This window comes from Phycodurus eques, chromosome 9 (genome assembly GCF_024500275.1).
Source record: "Phycodurus eques isolate BA_2022a chromosome 9, UOR_Pequ_1.1, whole genome shotgun sequence".
Taxonomy (NCBI): Eukaryota; Metazoa; Chordata; class Actinopteri; order Syngnathiformes; family Syngnathidae; genus Phycodurus; species Phycodurus eques.
In genome coordinates, this window is record NC_084533.1 from 27,223,170 (window position 1) to 27,241,272 (window position 18,103).

The 18,103-nt window shown below is 44.3% G+C and overlaps 1 protein-coding gene across 3 annotated transcripts in view; it reads left to right on the top strand.

Moving 5' to 3' along the window:
* ppargc1b (peroxisome proliferator-activated receptor gamma, coactivator 1 beta) overlaps positions 1-18,103 on the top strand; it is a 64,638-nt gene that overhangs the window by 36,975 nt on the left and 9,560 nt on the right. For 2 of the 3 annotated variants that reach the window (XM_061685191.1, XM_061685192.1), the window contains exons 2-6: positions 5,535-5,717; positions 5,974-6,180; positions 13,090-13,203; positions 15,938-16,877; positions 17,473-17,521. In XM_061685191.1, the coding sequence (XP_061541175.1) occupies positions 5,535-5,717; positions 5,974-6,180; positions 13,090-13,203; positions 15,938-16,877; positions 17,473-17,521 (1,493 nt within the window). The remainder of the gene's footprint in view (positions 1-5,534; positions 5,718-5,973; positions 6,181-13,089; positions 13,204-15,937; positions 16,878-17,472; positions 17,522-18,103) is intronic. The other variant, XM_061685193.1, reaches the window with a different exon arrangement.

Below are 18,103 nucleotides of genomic sequence, written 5' to 3' on the forward strand. Positions count from 1 at the left end.
TCTGAATTCAACGTCCGTGAATGGTGGTCGTCATCGGTAAGCGACCCCTGGAGAAGAAGGCGTTTAAATTTAGCGGCGTGGGACGTTGCAGAGGGCCGGTCGGCCATTTCACGCCGACGCTCTTCTTTTAGCGCCGTTAGCGCTCCTGCATGCAGGCAGGCATGCTATAAATAGCTCGGCTTTCATGCACCATCGTCCCGGCAGCCTCACTCTTTTTTTCCTCTTTCTTTCCTTTTTTTCCCCCACTGTTACTAAGAGCGGAGCTTAACCACACATGGAAGTCAAGACACTTTCTGCTAATTATAAACAGCAGCTTCGGACGTCATAGGTAATAGGTCTATGAACTGTGGACTAGCTTTTTACTGTGTGGATTATTTGTAGTTGCTCGGTTTATTTCTGTTGTGCAAGGTGCTTTTATCTTGAATCACGGGCAAGAGCAAATACAATTCCGACCAAGCGTCCGGTGGACTTTATAACTGGCGAGAGCAATAATTGCATTTATGTTATGATAGTAGAGGTGCGTTGATATACGAGTGACGTGACTTTTAAGAGGTGTTTTTGTTTTGTTTTAGATTTGAGGAGTTTGGCAGATAGTGAACAATTTTTTCCCCCCAAAAAAAGAGGCATCAAGCTATTAATTGCCACTCCCAGTTGAAGTTTACTCTCAAATTACACGTTGTGTATATAAAACAATCTAACATTGTCTTGAGAATGACTCGCTAGCTTAATAATCACATATAATAATAATAATATATTCTTTTCATATTCATATTGCACATAATGAAAATAAACACTTCTTAGCCTAAAACTGTAAAAACAAAAAAGGGATGTGGGGGATTATTAAAACCGATTTTACAATGAATAAAATGTAGATAGTGTATTGTACTACTCTGCATTACTATATGTTTAAGAGTTTAAAAGGTGTTTAAGAGTGTAAAAGGAGAGATTAAGCTTCATCCCTTACGGAAGATGACTGTTACAGCATCTTACTGAGCCACTTACAGTAGTAGTTGTTAAAAAAACAAACAAAAAAAGATTAGATTCTTTATTTTGTGTACAGTATGTTTCTTTCTACTTGAAGTAGGGTAAGTGTACCGAACTTGAGTACGCCTCAACGCATCCCAACTACGTTTCAAGTGGGCCCAAGCATGGCACAGTTAGCTTATTGTGTGTATGCCCGTGTATTCAATTGTAATATTGGTGCATTTAGAAACCTGAATTAAAATTTTCCCTGGAACCGTTTCAATAACATCAACGGTATCAGTAGTGTTCCATATTATTTCATGTCCGTTTGCATAATCTGCCTCCCCTTCCTCCTAATGACCCAGTTCAACTCTCATATCAGGAACTAACGACACACTGACGAATTTGTACATTCGATGCCTGCCATTATCTTGGAGGAAGACATTAAGGCCAGGAATAATAAGCCGGCATTTTTGTTTGCATCTCTTTTTCGGCCGTGTTCAAACGCTCGCCGTGGGCACCTCGGCGTGCTCCTCGAGGCACCTCCGGAATAATCACGGCGTGAACTTTGACTGACCTCCCCGGCGGCGGGTGGGAGCGCTCTTCCCGAGAAAAGACATCCACTCGAATCGAGGCTGCTTTTGGATCGTTACATGCTACTGTAGTGACTGATGCGCAGCTTTGACTTCAACTCATATGCATATTAGACTTTACACCGATTTTATCTGACAGCCAATGAAGTTATTAAAAATTTTTTTAAAACATGTCGGCGGTGTGGAACAGACAACACGTCTGAGACAGGCAACACGTAATGCAACACAAGACAAATTTGCTCTTTCACGAATGCACTGTCAATAAAATCTTGTATTCCGATACCGCCGCACCCCGTTTTTTACGATCATTGGGCTTTATCTTATCGACTCAAATGCGACCGGATACACTCGTTACCGTGGCGACGACAACAAGAGTGGAGCACGCCGACTGTATTATAAAAACAAAAATAGGGGAAATACGTGTGTTGGTGGTCACCGGCGCTCAGGAGAGGAGAGGACGTTCGTTTAAGGTTTGCTTGAGGTATGTTCACGTATTTTAAGTACGATACGGCTCACAAGCAGGCAATAAAATGGCTACTTCTAGCACGAACGGTTGGACGTAAGCATGCCGCCGTTCTGTCCAATCCTATTCTGTGTGGGTGAAGTCATTTAATTAAAAATAATGTAATTACAGTAAGTTAGCACCCCTTATTTCTGTCATGTTGTAATGTTGGTTTGACCTGACCGATTAGAATAAAATCGTACTAGAGCGGCTCCAACTATCGGAGACAAATTCCTTGTGTGTTTTGGACATACTTGGCAAATAAAGATGATTCTGATTCTGATTCTGATCTGACTAGAGCAGTGATTTAGAACCTTTATGGAGCCAAGGAACATATTTTACAATTGAAAAATCTCACGGCACACCAACAAACAAAAATGTCACAAAAAGTGGATACATGAATGACTATTTACTTCCTGCCATCTAATAGAAGACCACTAATTTGTTCTGTCTGTCACTATGCCTCACTGACATAAATAGAGGAACAAAGATACATTATTTATTGTAAATATAATTTTTTGAGCAGTTAAGTACACAAGTATATGCAGGTGCCCACAGCAGTGACTGGTGTGCAGCAAAAAACAACAGCCTGCTGAATAATTCCCATAAGAATGTGTGTGAGTGGCGTGGAGGATGGACCAATCACATTTGTGTGCCAGTCCTAATAGGATTGCGGAGTTCTGCGCTCCAATTTAGGGCTCGGACGCGCACTTCGTGAGATGAAGGAGTAGAAGGAGTGAGGCTGCGGCTCGCCAGCGAGCTGAGGGCGCATGTGAGCGAGCTGGGATGTGATCGGCATGCTAAGAGAGTGTCAGGCACGCACGCACGCACGCACAAGCATACACCTGCACGAGCAGCTGGAGTGAGATGAAGCAGTGGGAGTGTCTAATGGAGGGTGTCCGCCCCCCTTTCCTTTCTTCCTCTTTTCTGGCAAGTCATGACCGCCCGTTCGTTCTTTTGCCACGATAATGCGTATGGTTACGCTCCAGCACAGGTATATTTTTAATATACCTGGATATTTATTTTTAATTTTTTTCGTCTTTGAAAGACCAATGGAAATTAGTCATTTCAAACCAAAATGGCTGACTTCATGTGACTTTTCAGGCATGGCTTCTTGAGCCTTTCTTGCGGGTTTTACTTATGATAGACATGTCTACCGGATTTAATGTTGATAGGTGAAATTGCCTTCGGCTATTTTAAATCTGGTTGGGCGCGGCTGACCCACTTGACCCTAAAATGGCTGACTTCCTTTGTCAAGTTGTGGTGTAGTAGCCATAGCAGTGATGTTAGCGGTATTTGTCAAGGTTAGCGATGTCATTGCAGTTAGTTACAATTACCTTCTTTTGCAACATTGCTACATTTACATAAAGTCGCTACTCAGTCCACAGCGTATGTCATGTATTCAGGCAAATTAAAAACGTTAGCCGAATTAGTAACACTAGCATAATTAAAAACTTTGCATTGTAGTTTTCCACATCATAGCACACATACTGTACATTGGCACAATTAGCATGTCAGTAAAAGTAGCAACACTGGTGAAGGTTAGCTACGTCGCTGTTGTTAGCTACATCAGTTAGATCAGCGATATGAGCAGTTTTAAGCATTCGCCACGCCATTGTAGTTAGCCACATATTAGCATACTCTGCTCCGTTAGCACAATTACCACATCAGTAAACGTAGCAACACAAGGAAAATTTAGCTACATCATTATTGTTAGCTTCATCAATGAGGTTAGTGACATTAGGAAACTATTTGTGGCCTTGGCTACGCCACTGTAGGGTTAGCAAATTTATAATAATACAATATTAGCAAATTTAGCTCTGTGAACAAGCTTAGTACATTTGTTTGTTTACATCAACAGATGTCATTTAGTTAGCCATATCAGTTAGCACGTCACTTACTTGTGCAAAAAAATGTCATTCTTCATCAGTGAGGTTAGCAATGCCATTAAGCAAAGTTTGTAGACATTGTAGTTAGCCACATCGTAGCGCACTTAGCTCCACGAGTAAGGATTGTACATCAATAGCTTTCGCAACTATGGTAAGTTTACCTTAGCCTATGTCATTGTAGTTAGTTGTATCTGTTACGATAGCTGTAATAACTTTAGCTACTCTGGTAAGATAAGATTAGGTATGTCATTATAATTAGCTTTATCAATGAGGTTAGCAACATCAGGAATGTTTGTAGCCATAGCGACACCATTTCCGTTAGACATCTTAGCATGCTTAGCTCCCAGCTTAGCGACACCGATACATTTTATTTATCTGCATCATTGTTGTTTAATGAGGCATCATTGTTGTTTAATGAGGTTAGCGACATCGGTAACTAGCAATGTTTAGATCATTCGCCATTGTAGTTAGCCACATCTAAGCGCACTATGCTGCGTTTTGTGTTGTGTGTCTTTTAAAGGAACAGGTTCAGTCACATGCTTCATTGTACCAGTAGACATGTCCTCATCTGGCATACAATAATACGCTCATCTTTTTGTTGTCTATAGAATCACTACAATGTAGACAGTGTTTCACATGAAGACTCTATTATAATTCAACTGTTGTTACGTCACTACTTCCATTTTCATAGTGTTATTCAATGTCTCCAGTGGTGCACGCTCACTTCCTCCCACTGTGTCACACACTTTGCTTCCTTTTTTTTTTTCTCCACAGCTTCACAATGACGAGGCTCAGTGTGTGCGCGTGCGTGTGCGTGTGTCGTGTCTGTCTCTGACTGTAGACCACGAGGCTGTTAGCTTCCCGTCTGGAAAATCACTCCTGCTACAACACACGATATCATATATTCTTGTCACAATGTCTAAATCCCATCATGGCTCTGTGCAAGGCAAAGGCGGATAATGAAGGGTCGTCAATTTTGTGGGATTTTCACGATGTCTGGGGGCGAAAGGGACCTACCATTAGTAGGTCGTATTTTAGCACCTCCACCAAGAGTGTACAGTATAGCACCTTTCACGCTGGCTGCCATCAAAGTGAGCATTTTCACATTTCTTGTGACCTGGAATGGTGGGTTTGGAGTCGAACTCACCCCCGTAAATGTCTGGGCTTCAAACCCGGCTGTGTCACAGGTTTTTGCAGCTTTTTCTATCGTGTTATTGTTCTGTGGGAAAGGTACTTACTTGCATGAAATGAGGGGGTTAGAATCAACACGCCAATTTTCGGGGTACAGAGACCCTTGGCGTTGGGGTGGATGATTAAGATATTTTTCCCATTTTGCTGGTACGTGTGAATGGTACCAACCTGGACCTGGTCTTTTTTACATTTATTTTGCGCATCGCTGTTCTGTGTGAAAGGTAAAAGACTCGGAATTGGGGGGGTTGAAGTTGGCCTGTGAATTTTCAGACATCTGTCTGGCGACCAGATGCTGGTGCTGATGTCATCTGATTGCGTGATTCCGCATCTCTGCGTGAAAATGTTCACATTAGACTACCCTGACCTGACCCCCTCTTGTTTATTTTGCGGTTTTAGTATGGGGAGGAGGAGGTGTGCTCGGATCGCCTGGACAGCGATTTTCCCGACATCGACCTCTTGCAGCTGGACACCAGCGACTTCGACAGCGTCAACTGTCTCGGCGAACTGCAGTGGTGCAGCGACCAGGCGGCCGACGCCTCGCCGGCCTCCATCCGATGCACACCCGATGAGCTCTTTGAGGTGAGTGGCAGACATTTTGTCCTCAGGCTTCTCAAACGGAGTGCCGGATTGCGTGAAATGTGTGGTAACCGCAAACCAAAATGGCCGACTCGGCCGACAGGATATGTTCTTCTTTGATTTGTTTTTGTTTCTTATTTTGGTGCATCCAGTCACGATGAACATATGTGCCAGATTTTGATCCAATGTCATTGATTGTTGATGTGCTCGCACGATAAGGTTAACAGGAAATGGAAGAGTGTTTTCTGGCGCGTTCCAGATCGAAGAGGAGAACGCGGCACTGCTGGCCGCTCTGACGGACAGCCTGGACGGCATAGTGGACGCCGAGGTGGGCGGCCTGTCCGTCTTCCCCGCCCTGGAGGAAGACGAGCCAGAGCGGGACAAGGAAGACCAGGACCACCTTCACCGTCTTTCTTTCGGCGCAAACCACTTCAAACGCTCACAGGACACAGAGGACCCCTCTCTGGTAAGACCACTTGCGCTTCCTGTCATTTTCTCAACTTCCTGTACTACTTCCTGTTTTACTGTATGTATGACAACTTTCTGAACTACTCACTTAACTTCTTGTACTACATTCTCTACTTCTTGTACTGTAATACAGGAAGTAGTAGAAGTCTTCATTCTGTACTTCCTGCTCTAGCCTCGACAACTTCCTGTACTACTCTCTCACGTAAATAATAATACATTTATCTTTATATAGCGCCTTTCATGAAACCAAAGGACGCTTTACATAAAGACAATCACAACAAGAAGACGAAAAGACACAATCAATAAACAAACAACAACAATAGAACAACAAAACTAGGTGCCAAAGGCCGTGTCGTTTCAGTGCAGATTTGAAACTGTCTAATGTTAGTGCCTGCCGAATCTCATTGGGAAAACAGTTCCGCAAGGGTAGGTGCCGCGACGCTGCCCCGAAGGTTTATCGGATGCAGCGAGGGACGGTGAGGAGACTTAAAGCAGCCGAACGCAGGTTCTGTGAGATGATGGATTAAATCTGACAGGTATTGTGGGCGAGGCTGCGTTGAGCTTTGTAAATGAGGAGCAGCAGCTTATATGTGATATAGACAATATATACCTTTTTATATCTCTGAACTTCCTATACTACACAGTACATTCTTTACTTCCTCAACTAATAGTTAATCACTGTACTCTCTGTGTGACTTTCCTAACTTGCTGTGTAACTTTTACTTCATGTGTAAATTAGGCCTTACACGATCAGGAGTTTAAAAAACTCCGATCATCTCGGTGATCGGAGTTTTTGGATGGAGCAATGTGTCTATTTACAGGACTTGTTCCTTTATTTTATATACTTGTGTACTGTATACTGTATCCATCCATCAATCCATTTTCTGTACAGCTTATCCTCACAAGGGTTGCGGGCGTGCTGGAGCCGTCCCAGCTCAAATTATTCTCTAGCATTTTAGACAAAAGTTAAAACACCAATGACCTCTAGGGGGGCATTCAAGGATTGGCCACTGACATAAGCTTAGGCCAAATCAACAATACATGACAGAAATAATGGGTGCTAACTTATTGTAATTACTTTATTCCAATTAAATTATTTTAATAAATACTGTTCATGACATGCTTACTCTAATGTTCTCACTATCTCAACGATATGGATGGGTGTCCGTTTGAGTCTTGTACTTGCACGCTTTTACTCGAAAGCCACGCTGTTGTAACACGTGCAAGAATGTGGCTTGGCATTGTCTTGCTGAAATAAGCATGGGCGTCCCTGAAAAAGACGTTGCTTGGATGGCAACATATGTTGCTCCAAAATCTGTATATACCTTTCAGCATTAATGGTGCCTCCACAGATGTACAAGTTACCCGTGCCATAGGCACTAACACACCACCCCCCCCACCCCCATACCATCACAGATACTGTTTTTTGAACTTTGCGCTGATAGTCCTTTTCCTCTTGGGCCCGCAGGACACGACGTCCATGTTTTCCAAAAATAATTACTACTTTTATGCTCTTCCCTCTACAACTTCCTGTACTACATTCTCTGCTCCCTTTACTATTTCCTATTACTTCATCTACCTCTTGTGTTCCTTTCTACTTCATATACTCATCTGTTTTTTGCTGTTTTGTTTTCAATATTTTCTGTACTACCTTATCTACTTCCTGTACTAGTCTAAAGTATTCTATTACATTTAATCTGTTATGTCACATTTGGGAGACTGCTAGTTACTCTGTAGTTTGTTGGGATTAATCATAAACAATGAAAATAAATTAGGCCCCAACTTTTTGTTGTCATTATTACCCTAGATAAATCCACATCAGTGTGTGTGGTGTCCCAGCACTCGCTACTAGTGTGTTTTCCCCCTCTTCTACTTTTCACACGTGATTGTGGGATGCCTTGGCGAACCACCGCCGCCTCTCCCGGTCGCCCCCCTCTGTTATTCTCCGAACTTCAGAGAAACTTCAAGAAATCTAACTTTGTTTGTCTCGTCCTGCACCTGAGCAACCCTGCGGGTGCTAAATATCCTGCACCTTGATAGGCTCCATATTCCATGTTCACACATCCTTGAAGATGGACTCTAACTCATCATTTACTAAAGCTTGAAGGACCCTTTTGTGTGTGCGCTTATGTCTGTGTGTGTGTGTGTGTGTGTGCTGGAGCTGGACTACAAAGATGCTTTTGTTCCAGATGGCTGGAGCGTTAATATTCACTCCGCTTCGCCGTTTGCAAGGAGGTGTTTTATCAAAGTCCTGAATTTTGATTAAGACGTGCTGATTTTCAAAGATTTTCAGAATAGATCAAGGTGTGGTAGTGGCTGTGGCAACTCTATTGGGGTGTCGAAGGGGCTTAAAAGTTTTAGAAAGGCTGCTGTACAACACAAAATCATTGCATTGTACGATTTTATATCAAAGCAGATAATATGCTAACTCCTTTTTTTTTGGGGGGGGGGGGGGGTTTAGGAGCTGAGGATAGGGGTGCTAAATACCACGGTGGCATTATTTACTCCTAAAACAATGAGTCTCATGCTGACGGTTGTCTTTGTGTTTTGACAAAAAACAAGTGCACCCCTGTCCTTGCCCTTGCGTGATATTCAGAAGTCAGCAGTCCGAAAGACAAGTGTAGTCAGCTAGTTAATCAGTTATCTCCGAGGAAAAATAGGAAGCGAGAGAGAAAATGATTAAAAGCCAAAGTCACTGGTGCTTGAAATCATGCAATGTTGGAAAGTTACCAAAAAAAAAAAAAAAAAATGTCCTTCATTGAGCGAACTTCAACCGATGACAAGAAGAGAAAGAAGTTGCAGGGGGGAATAATCTATTTTAAAATATTTATTTTGGGGGGATTTTCTTGTTTAAAAAAAAAAAAAAAAAAAAAAAAAAATTAAAACATTTTTTTCCCCTCATAGTTTTCAAGACTATTATAGCGAGATAACAAAATGAAGTAGTCCTTCAGCCTCGAGGGTGCTAGTTCCCTCTATTGGCGTGAATGTGAACTACAGTTGCCACCCACGAGCCAGTCAGTCTGATCTAAATGAGCTCGAACGATTAGCGATGACTGCAGTTATTTCCCAAGACAAATTGTAATAATGAAATGTGCTGATAAACTAAGTATTTAATCAGTTGAACGCAATTGACGTTTATGGACTGTTTTATTGGTGGATTTGATTTATTGAATTCAGCCCTCTTTACAGGCAGGCACACAATTTACTCGTTGTTCATTGTTGGCAGATTGCTCAGGAGGAATGTATGAGTGAAGGTAAATACAGCGGTATGGAGGTAGGTAAGTAAGTAGAGCAGGGTTGGCACTGGGTCATGAAACATCTTAGCCAATGTGGCTAAACAGTACAAAAGTCACCTAGGCACAATTGTTTGTAGTTAGCCACAACATCACGTGTGTTTATATATGTATGCTAAACCTTTAGCCACACTTAAGGCCTCTTTATACTCCCGCGGCCGACAACGCCCGCATTGCATCACGTGGCCGACGGATTGCCCCGCGCAGCACCTCTGCGTAGCTTGCCGCGCACCCGACAAAAATAGTTGCTGCACGTCAAACGCCGCGGAGAATCATCTCTCGTGATTGGTCCAGTTTTAGTCACATGCTGTGATGACGTACCAGTGTGCCCATTGGTTCTACATACCAACTACGTCGCCGCCTTCTCGATCGATTTTGAAGCATTAACTAAACATATCATCTGGTCATTTGTTCTGCCATGGTCGCTATTGTTGTTGCTTTGTTCCTTGTTACTGTAAGGAAAGTAAAAACGGCTACCAGAAATGGCAAAAAAAAAAAATGCAGAGGAAACTCCACCCTGTGGTGTCTGATCCAATATTAGCCGTAGCGACAACCCCGACTTGGAGGAGAACTGCAGCACACTTTCGAAACAGCGCGCGTGGGTTGCGCTCGAGTATAAAAGCAAACTACGCGTGGGGCAGCCACAACGATGTTAGCGCGGTCACCGTCCGCGCGAGTATAAAGAAGGCTTAAGCCGCTCCTCGTCACTGGAAAACCAATGAGCATTTACCAATGTGGGACCAATTAGTACAAGCGGCCGAAATGATTTTCCTCCGCAGCGTGTCCGGGCTCTCCCTTAGAGAACGGGTGAGAAGCTCGGTCATCCGGGAGGATCTCAGAGTAGAGTCACTGCTCCTCCACATCGAGAGGAGCCAGATGAAGAGGCTGGGCCATCTGATTCGGATGCCTCCCGGACCCCTCCCCGGTGAGGCGTTCCGGGCACGTCCCACCGGGAGGAGACCCCGGGGACGACCCAGGACACGCTGGAGAGACTACGTCTTTCGCCTGGCCTGGGAACGCCTCGGGATCCCCCCGGAAGAGCTGGATGAAGTGGCTGGGGAGAGGGAAGTCTGGGCGTCCCTGCTAAAGCTACTGCCCCCGCGACCCGACCTCGGATAAGCAGTAGAAAATGGATGGATGGATGGATGGATGGATGGGACCAATTAGAACCTCGTGTGAAATGGTCAGAAGTGCGGTTGCATTACTCAAAGGTTGATGGCGACAATGCACGTTGGCACATGTGCAAGCAGTCATTTAAATGTAAAAGGGGTGGGACACAAGCAACCTTATCAAACATTTTGCAAAAGTGCATCAAATTCAAGTGGAGAATTGCGCCATTTTCAACTGCCTGCGATATCGCTGCCTCGTCTTCCAGCAGTTCTACACCAATGTTTTCTTTTGCACTAAATAATGGTTTAATATTATCATAAGGATTTGTTCAAAACATATTTTTCTTTAAATCGTCGTTTTTATTTATTTTACATGAATGTTGTTTCAGTTTTAAGACAATTTATTTAAAAAAAGAAATAAAGCAGTGTTAATTCAGATATTTGTTTGACTGTTTTTCTAAAAAAAATAAAATAAAAAAAAAAAAAAAAAATAAATACCGACAAGAATACCATTAAAGTACTGGATCAGTAAGCAGTATCGTTAAGAGTAGTAGTTTCTTTAAACTCTATATACCCATCCCTAGGTACTAGGTAGGTAAGTAGGTAGTTAGGAAGAAAGGAAGGTAGGTAGATACACCAGGTAGTTAGTTAGGTCAGAAGGTAATTAACATGAGAAAACCCAGGGTTTTCTTCCTCCTGCTGCCATGCCTAGAGGACAGCCCAACGGCTCTGTGGTTCAAAATGAACAACTCAACGGCCTACAACGAGCTACCGTTCTTTTGTAAATGCGGCCATTTCTGCCAGATTAGTGGTGCACTGACGTGACATGGGTTATGTGCTTGACTGATGGTCTAACAGGGACATTGGAATATGGTCGTCCACAAGAATGCTCATCTTGAAAAAAGGTTTATCAAAATAAGTTTGGGTCAACACCACATTGTGTGATGTAGCATAGCATATGCAAGTTGAAGATTCTTTTTCACAAAATAATGGGGAAACAGTTAACAGGCCTCCCTCTATTTCTTCCGTCGTCCATATTCAAGTGGCCTTGTGCAAAACTGCCATTGACATTTTGAATTTTTTAAAGTTTTTATTTGGTAATGTTTTTATTTTGCAATATGGTTTTATTTCATGTATTTTGAAGTGTTTTATTGCGCTACGCTTTTTATATTGTGTGCTTTCACACGGGCTTGAATCTAAGACTCGGAGGACAAGGCCTTCATTGATGTGTCCAAGGAAGTCATCCAGAGTGGAGCAGACTGTGTTTGAGAGGCCAGGTCACTTCCTTACGCTTCCGGATGCTTCTGGGGGGTTTTGCACGTGGCCCACACATGCACGGACCTTCGGGCTCCTCTTCAGGATTCTCAATGGAAGCTTCCTCTTCTTCCTCCTCCTCTTCCTCCTCCTCGTTGTTGCCCTCTCAGCCAAGTTGGCTGGCCCACAAAGCGTTGGGGGGTGGCGGGGCTCTCTCCCTTGACCCACAAAGCTCTTCTTCTGTGGTTTGGCCAAACTCTTGTCGGTCGCTCATGTTGTACTAATTAAGGCATGGACACTCATTATAGGCCTACAGGACAGTGGACCAAACTCATACCCAGACTCTTAACAGACCAGAACCAGACTGAAGCCAGACGGGTACCAGACTAGAAGCTGACTGCAACAACAATAGAACCAGACTAGTACCAGATTAGAACCAACTCGTACCAGACTGGAACTAAACTAACAATCAGACCTGCGCCAGATTAAAACCATCCTATAATCATACTGGTGCCAGGCTAGTAACAGTCAAGTGCCAGACCACAACCAGACTAAAACCTGACTGCAACTACAGGAGAGCCAAACAAGTACAAAACTGGACCAGACAAGTCCCAGATTAATACCAGAATATCACCAGACTCATACCTGACTAGTACCAGACTTTAGACAGAGTAGTACTAGACTAGAACCAGACTACTAACAGACTAAAACCAGGCTTGAACCACTCTACCACTAGATTAGTACCAGACTAATACTAGAAAAGATAGCCAAACCAGCCAGACTGGTACCATATTCGAACCAAGATGGATGTAGATTAGCACCAGATGGGAACTAAATTAGCAACAGCCTAGAGTACAGTACAAGAATAGTACCAGTCCACTACCCAAGTAGACCCAGGCTAGAAGCACACTAGTACCAGACTAAAACTAGACTAGTAACAGACCAGTACTAGACTTGTACCAAATTTATACCAGGGTTTTACCTGACAAGTACCAAACTGTAGCAGGCACCAACCCCCAGGGAGCAAACAGAGTTTCAGATTTAATCCCGGGATTTTCTCCCTAATCTGGTATCATTTGAGAGGTCTGTCATGAAGACAGCCAGCCCGCCGCCGATGATGAGGATGCTGAATATGATGAGGATGACGACGATGATATGTGAAGGCCTAGTTCTACGAGTCACATTGTTGCTCCACGATATTGTGTCCAACCTATGAAATAGTCTGATAGTGTCCTCTTCTTGTGTTACCAGCTGAAGACCCTGCTGCTGACTCCGCCCAATGTGCCTGCGGGTAAAGATAGCGTCCACGGGCATCGGTATAGCAACAGAGGATTGCACCAGCGAACGGTCCGACCTCCGGTTAAGGTGAAGAAAATAATCTATTCCAGACAAGCATCAGATTACAACCACGTACACTCGTAGAAACTCAAGAACATTTTAAAAATACGCTAGGACCAGAGTACAACCAGACTAGTACCAAACTAGGACCATATTATAAATAATCAAGGACCAGAGTACAGCCAGACTAGTGCAAAACTAGAACCAGACAAGGACCAGGGTAGAACCAAATTTGCACCAGAGTAGTACCCGAATAGTATCAGTCTAGTACCATATTAGGACCAGGCTAGTTCTAGAGAAGAAGCAGACTAGACCCAGACCAGTACCATAAGAGTACTAGAGTAGTATCTGATTCAAACCAGACTAGCACCAACGTAGTATTAGATTAGTAACAGACTAGTTCAAAACTAGACAAGACTGACCTAGGACCAGATTTGAAGCAGAATAGTAGCATACTTAGTCATACTAAAACCAGACCATTACCAGACTAGACCCACAATCGTCCCAGACTGTTAGCAGACTAGAACCAGACTAGAATTACACTAGTTTAAGACTAGCACTTCAGAACTGAGGCTAGATAATCCTAGGGCCTGTGTAGTACCAGACAAAAAACAGAGTACAAGATTAAAACCAAACCATAACCAGTCCAGGACCAGAGTAGTACCAGACGAGAGCCCGATTAGGAGCAGATTCATATTAGACTAGAAGCCGATTAAGAGTAGATTAGTATTAAATTAGAATTAGACTATTACCACACTAAGACCAGGCTAGTACCTGAGTAGTACCTGACTACGACCAGACTAAGACCAGACTGAAGCATAAGGGGCCAAACTAATACCAAAATATAACTAAATGGTATTGTTGATGCCAATTGACCTATAACATAAATTATACTTCTTTACAATTCTTTTATTCTAAACGAAAAAGACAACTAAAGAATATTTACTGGTAGAGTTAGCGATACAGGTTGTGTTCAGAGATGTTTAATCACTGATTTTCTTTTGAAGTCACACTTGCTATTTGTTGTTGTTGTTGAGTATCTGACTAGCAATTCTATTAAATTATCTGTCTGGGCAGACTTTTAGCATCATTGCTTTGCTGTCCAATGTCTTTTTCCCGCGCTTACCGACATGAAACGATGGAGAATATACTGAAAGAGTCCCTTTAAATTCCGAACACAGTCAAGCTGAACATGACGGATGCCTTTATTCACTTTTCAATTCCGCTCTTCAGTCACCAGGAACATCGAACAACAGCCCTGACGTCTCATTTTAGACGTGAGTGTGGTGCAGAAAGAGAGGCCTTCGCTCATCAACAAATGTGGCAATGGGGGAACCTACGACTGCTCTGGACTCAATAATTGTGGCACTGCTTGTCCAACTTGGAGCATCAAAGCTAAAGCCCTCCACGGGCGGCTGTGTGAAAGGGAACAGCGCATAGCGGTGACCACTAATTAACTTTGTTAGAGGAGGGCAGGTACCATTAGTGAACCAGACTAGTACCCGATAAGAATCAGGCTAGTATCAGACTAGTAACAGACTATTACCACACTACTACCAGACTAAAACCAGACTCGCACCAGACTGCAACAAGAGTCTAACAAGGCTAAAACCAGACTAGCCCTAGACCATGCTAGAACTAAACTAATACCTTACTTGAACTCGATGAGTATCAGATAAGCGACAGACTAGTACCCGTTTAAAACAATGCTATCAGAACACTAGAACCAGACTACCATCTAGACTAGACTAGACTAGTACCAAATGAGACTCGTACTACTATCTGATGAGAGCCAGACTAAAACCAGACTAGAACTAGACTGGTATCACACTAAAACCAGAATAACACCAGACTAGTATCAAGACATGTACCAGATGAATGCCAGACTAGTACCAGTGTAAAACAAGGCTAGAAAAAGACGAGAACCAAACTTCAACCACGATAAAACCAGCCAACTACCAGACAAGAGCCAGACTAGTACCAGAATACAACCAGACTATTACTAGACTAACACCAGACTACTATCAAACTATGACCATCAACCTGACTAGACCCAGACCAGTACCAGACTAGAATCAGACTAGTATCAAATGAAAGCCAGACTAGAACTGTAACCCCAATTCCAATGAAGTTGGGACGTTGTGTTAAACATAAATAAAATCAGAATCATCTTTATTTGCCAAGTATGTCCAAAAAACACACAAGGAATTTGTCTCCGGTAGTTGGAGCCGCTCTAGTACGACAACAGACAGTCAATTGACAGAGAACACTTTGAGACATAAAGACATTGACAAAAAACAGTCACTGAGCAATAAAGGGTTAATAGTTATCTGGTAATGCCGGTACATTTATTTATTTTGTTATTTTTTTTGACAATTGTGCAAAAGATGCAGTCCTCTAGGACTTAGAGCAGCCATAAAATTCCAAGTTAATGATTATTTGCTAAAAACTATTAAAGTTTGAACATTAAATATCTTGTCTTTGTAGTGTATTCAATTAAATATAGGTAGAACATTATTTGCAAATCATTGTATTCTGTTTTTATTTATGTTTAACACAACGTCCCAACTTCATTGAAATTGGGGTTGTACGTGCTGGCTTTGCAATCGCCACTCTACTTATCTATTTGCGAGGAACAGTGTATCGGTTCGCTGCGATCTGTGTGAAAGAAACACGAGATGCGGCAAACTTGTGAATGAACTGTCTGAATAGGTCTTGATATTTGTGCAATTAATCAACCAGCATGTCTCCGCCCTCTCAGATGGACCCCTCTCAGGTGCGGAAGCCCCGCGCTGTGCGTCCCGCAGGCCGCCTGTGCACTGAGCTCCACCGCCACCTCACCGCTGCCCTGCGGGACGCCATAGAGCCCACGACACCCGACACGGAGGACGAGGAGGAGGAGGAAGACGACGAGGACAGCGAGTCAGAGGAGGACGATGATGAGGAAGAAGAATCTTCCGGTAGCGAGGTGGAGGCAAGGCAAGGCGAGGCCCCCGCCGAGCCGGCCAAGCCTCAGTTCACCTCGGAGAAAGAACTCCGCTCGGTAGTGGACCTTATCACCTACATGCACACATACTGCATGCCCGTGCGCAAGCAACAGAGTCTGGACCGCAAGGACCCGCCCAGGCCTCGGGCTCGACCTGACGCTGCCCGCCCGCCCGTTACAAACTCTCACAGTCGGGTGGTCCTGGTGGCTCCCCCAGCGAGCGGCAGGCCTGGGGGTGCCCCCCGGAGGCTTCCCTTCGCGAGGCGACGGGAGATGAAGACCGACTCGCTTCTCCGTGAGCTCCTGCAACAAAGTAGCTCCTTCGACGTGAGCAAGCCTTACGGACTGCATAGTCCGCCATACACCCAAGCGGGAACGGGACCCCTGCCTTCCAACCGCCCACCCGGCACCGCCACTCCTAAACTGGAGCTTTGTAAGGACCATTCCTCACCCGAGAGGAGACACTCCTCCTGCGAGGCGCCGCAAAGCCCCGATGAGGACTGCAGCTCCTTCTTGGTGCGCCGCTCCAGACGTCTGGCCTCCTTCCCCAGCCGCTTTGCCAAGAGACTGCGGCCCGGGCGGGCCGGGGAGGGTGACAGGAAGGAGGAGAGGGACGACGGGCAAGATGCGGGCAAGCTCTCGCCAACTCAAGCGGGGGGGCGGACCACGACAGAAGGGAATGAAACGGAGGCGACCGAAACCTGCTGCCACAACGGTGAGATCATGCCCGCAGGCTTTAGTTTGATTTTTCAAGGTGGGTGGTGGGGTTTGTGGCGTCAAAGATAGGGGTGTGCCAATTCTGGTACCAGTCTGTTGTAATGGGGTCGTGACTGAAATAGTTTGGGAAAGGTTGTTCTACGAAGTAAAATCTACATACTGTAGCTATAATCTAAACAGGTTATATTCCGTTTTTTTTTTTTTTTTTTTTTTAAGTTGTGCACCTGAGGGTGCGTGGCATAAGAAATTTGGAAAATGCCGTTTTAAAAAGGAAAAGTGGTGCGCCAATTCTGTTTTGTATTGAAGTGGGGGTGGGGGGGTGATGACAAAGATTTTTGGCCATGCCACACCAAATTAGCCAATCAGAAGCCGAAAGAAAAAGATCATTTTGGGAAACGGCACAATCACAACAGGATAAACAGCATAGTGGACTTTAATATAACTTGGACATGTTATGTGGACAGGTTTGACAAATGGAACTTGACTGATGAATGTTGTGATGATGTGAGTTTGTCGTATGAGGAGGACAGTGCTTGTCATTGTCGCCCATGCGCTCGCGTCCTTTAACGCTTCAATTTTTTGTGTGTGGACAGAGAAGCGAGCCTGCCTGTGTCTGCCTCTCGACGCCGGCAAATCCACAAGGTGAGAATTTCTCGCTGTTTTGTCACACTCGTGCCGGCCGAGTGCAACATTGTTCATGCCGTGGAGGAGCCAACATATTTAAGATTCTTTGTTTGTAGCCATAAGCAGGCAGCTTGTCATAAGAAGTGGAAGCAGATGCATGAGCAGTTTACTTAGCAGCATATGCGCATCAGTCTGTATTCGAGTGCTTGAAGGGTCTCTGTAGGAGGCCTTGAAGGAGGTCTCTGTAGGAGTCATTGGTCTCTGGAGGAGACCTTGAAGGAGCTCCCTGTAGGAGGCCTTGAAGGAGCTCCTTGTAAGAGTCCTTAAAGGAGGTCACTATAGAAGGCTTTGGTCCCCAAAGGAGGCCTTGAAAGATGTCCCCGCGGGAGTCTTTGGCCCCTGAAGGAGTTCCCTGTAGGAGGCGTTGAGGGAGGTTCCAGGAGGAAGCCTTAAACGAAGTCCCAGTACTAGTCCTTGTTCTCTGTAAGAGGTCTCGAAAGACGTCTCTGTTGAACCCTGAGCCTTAGTAGGAGTCCGTGAAGGATGTCCCTGTAGGAGTCCTTGGTCTCGGTAGCAATCTTTGAAGGAGGTGCCTGTGGG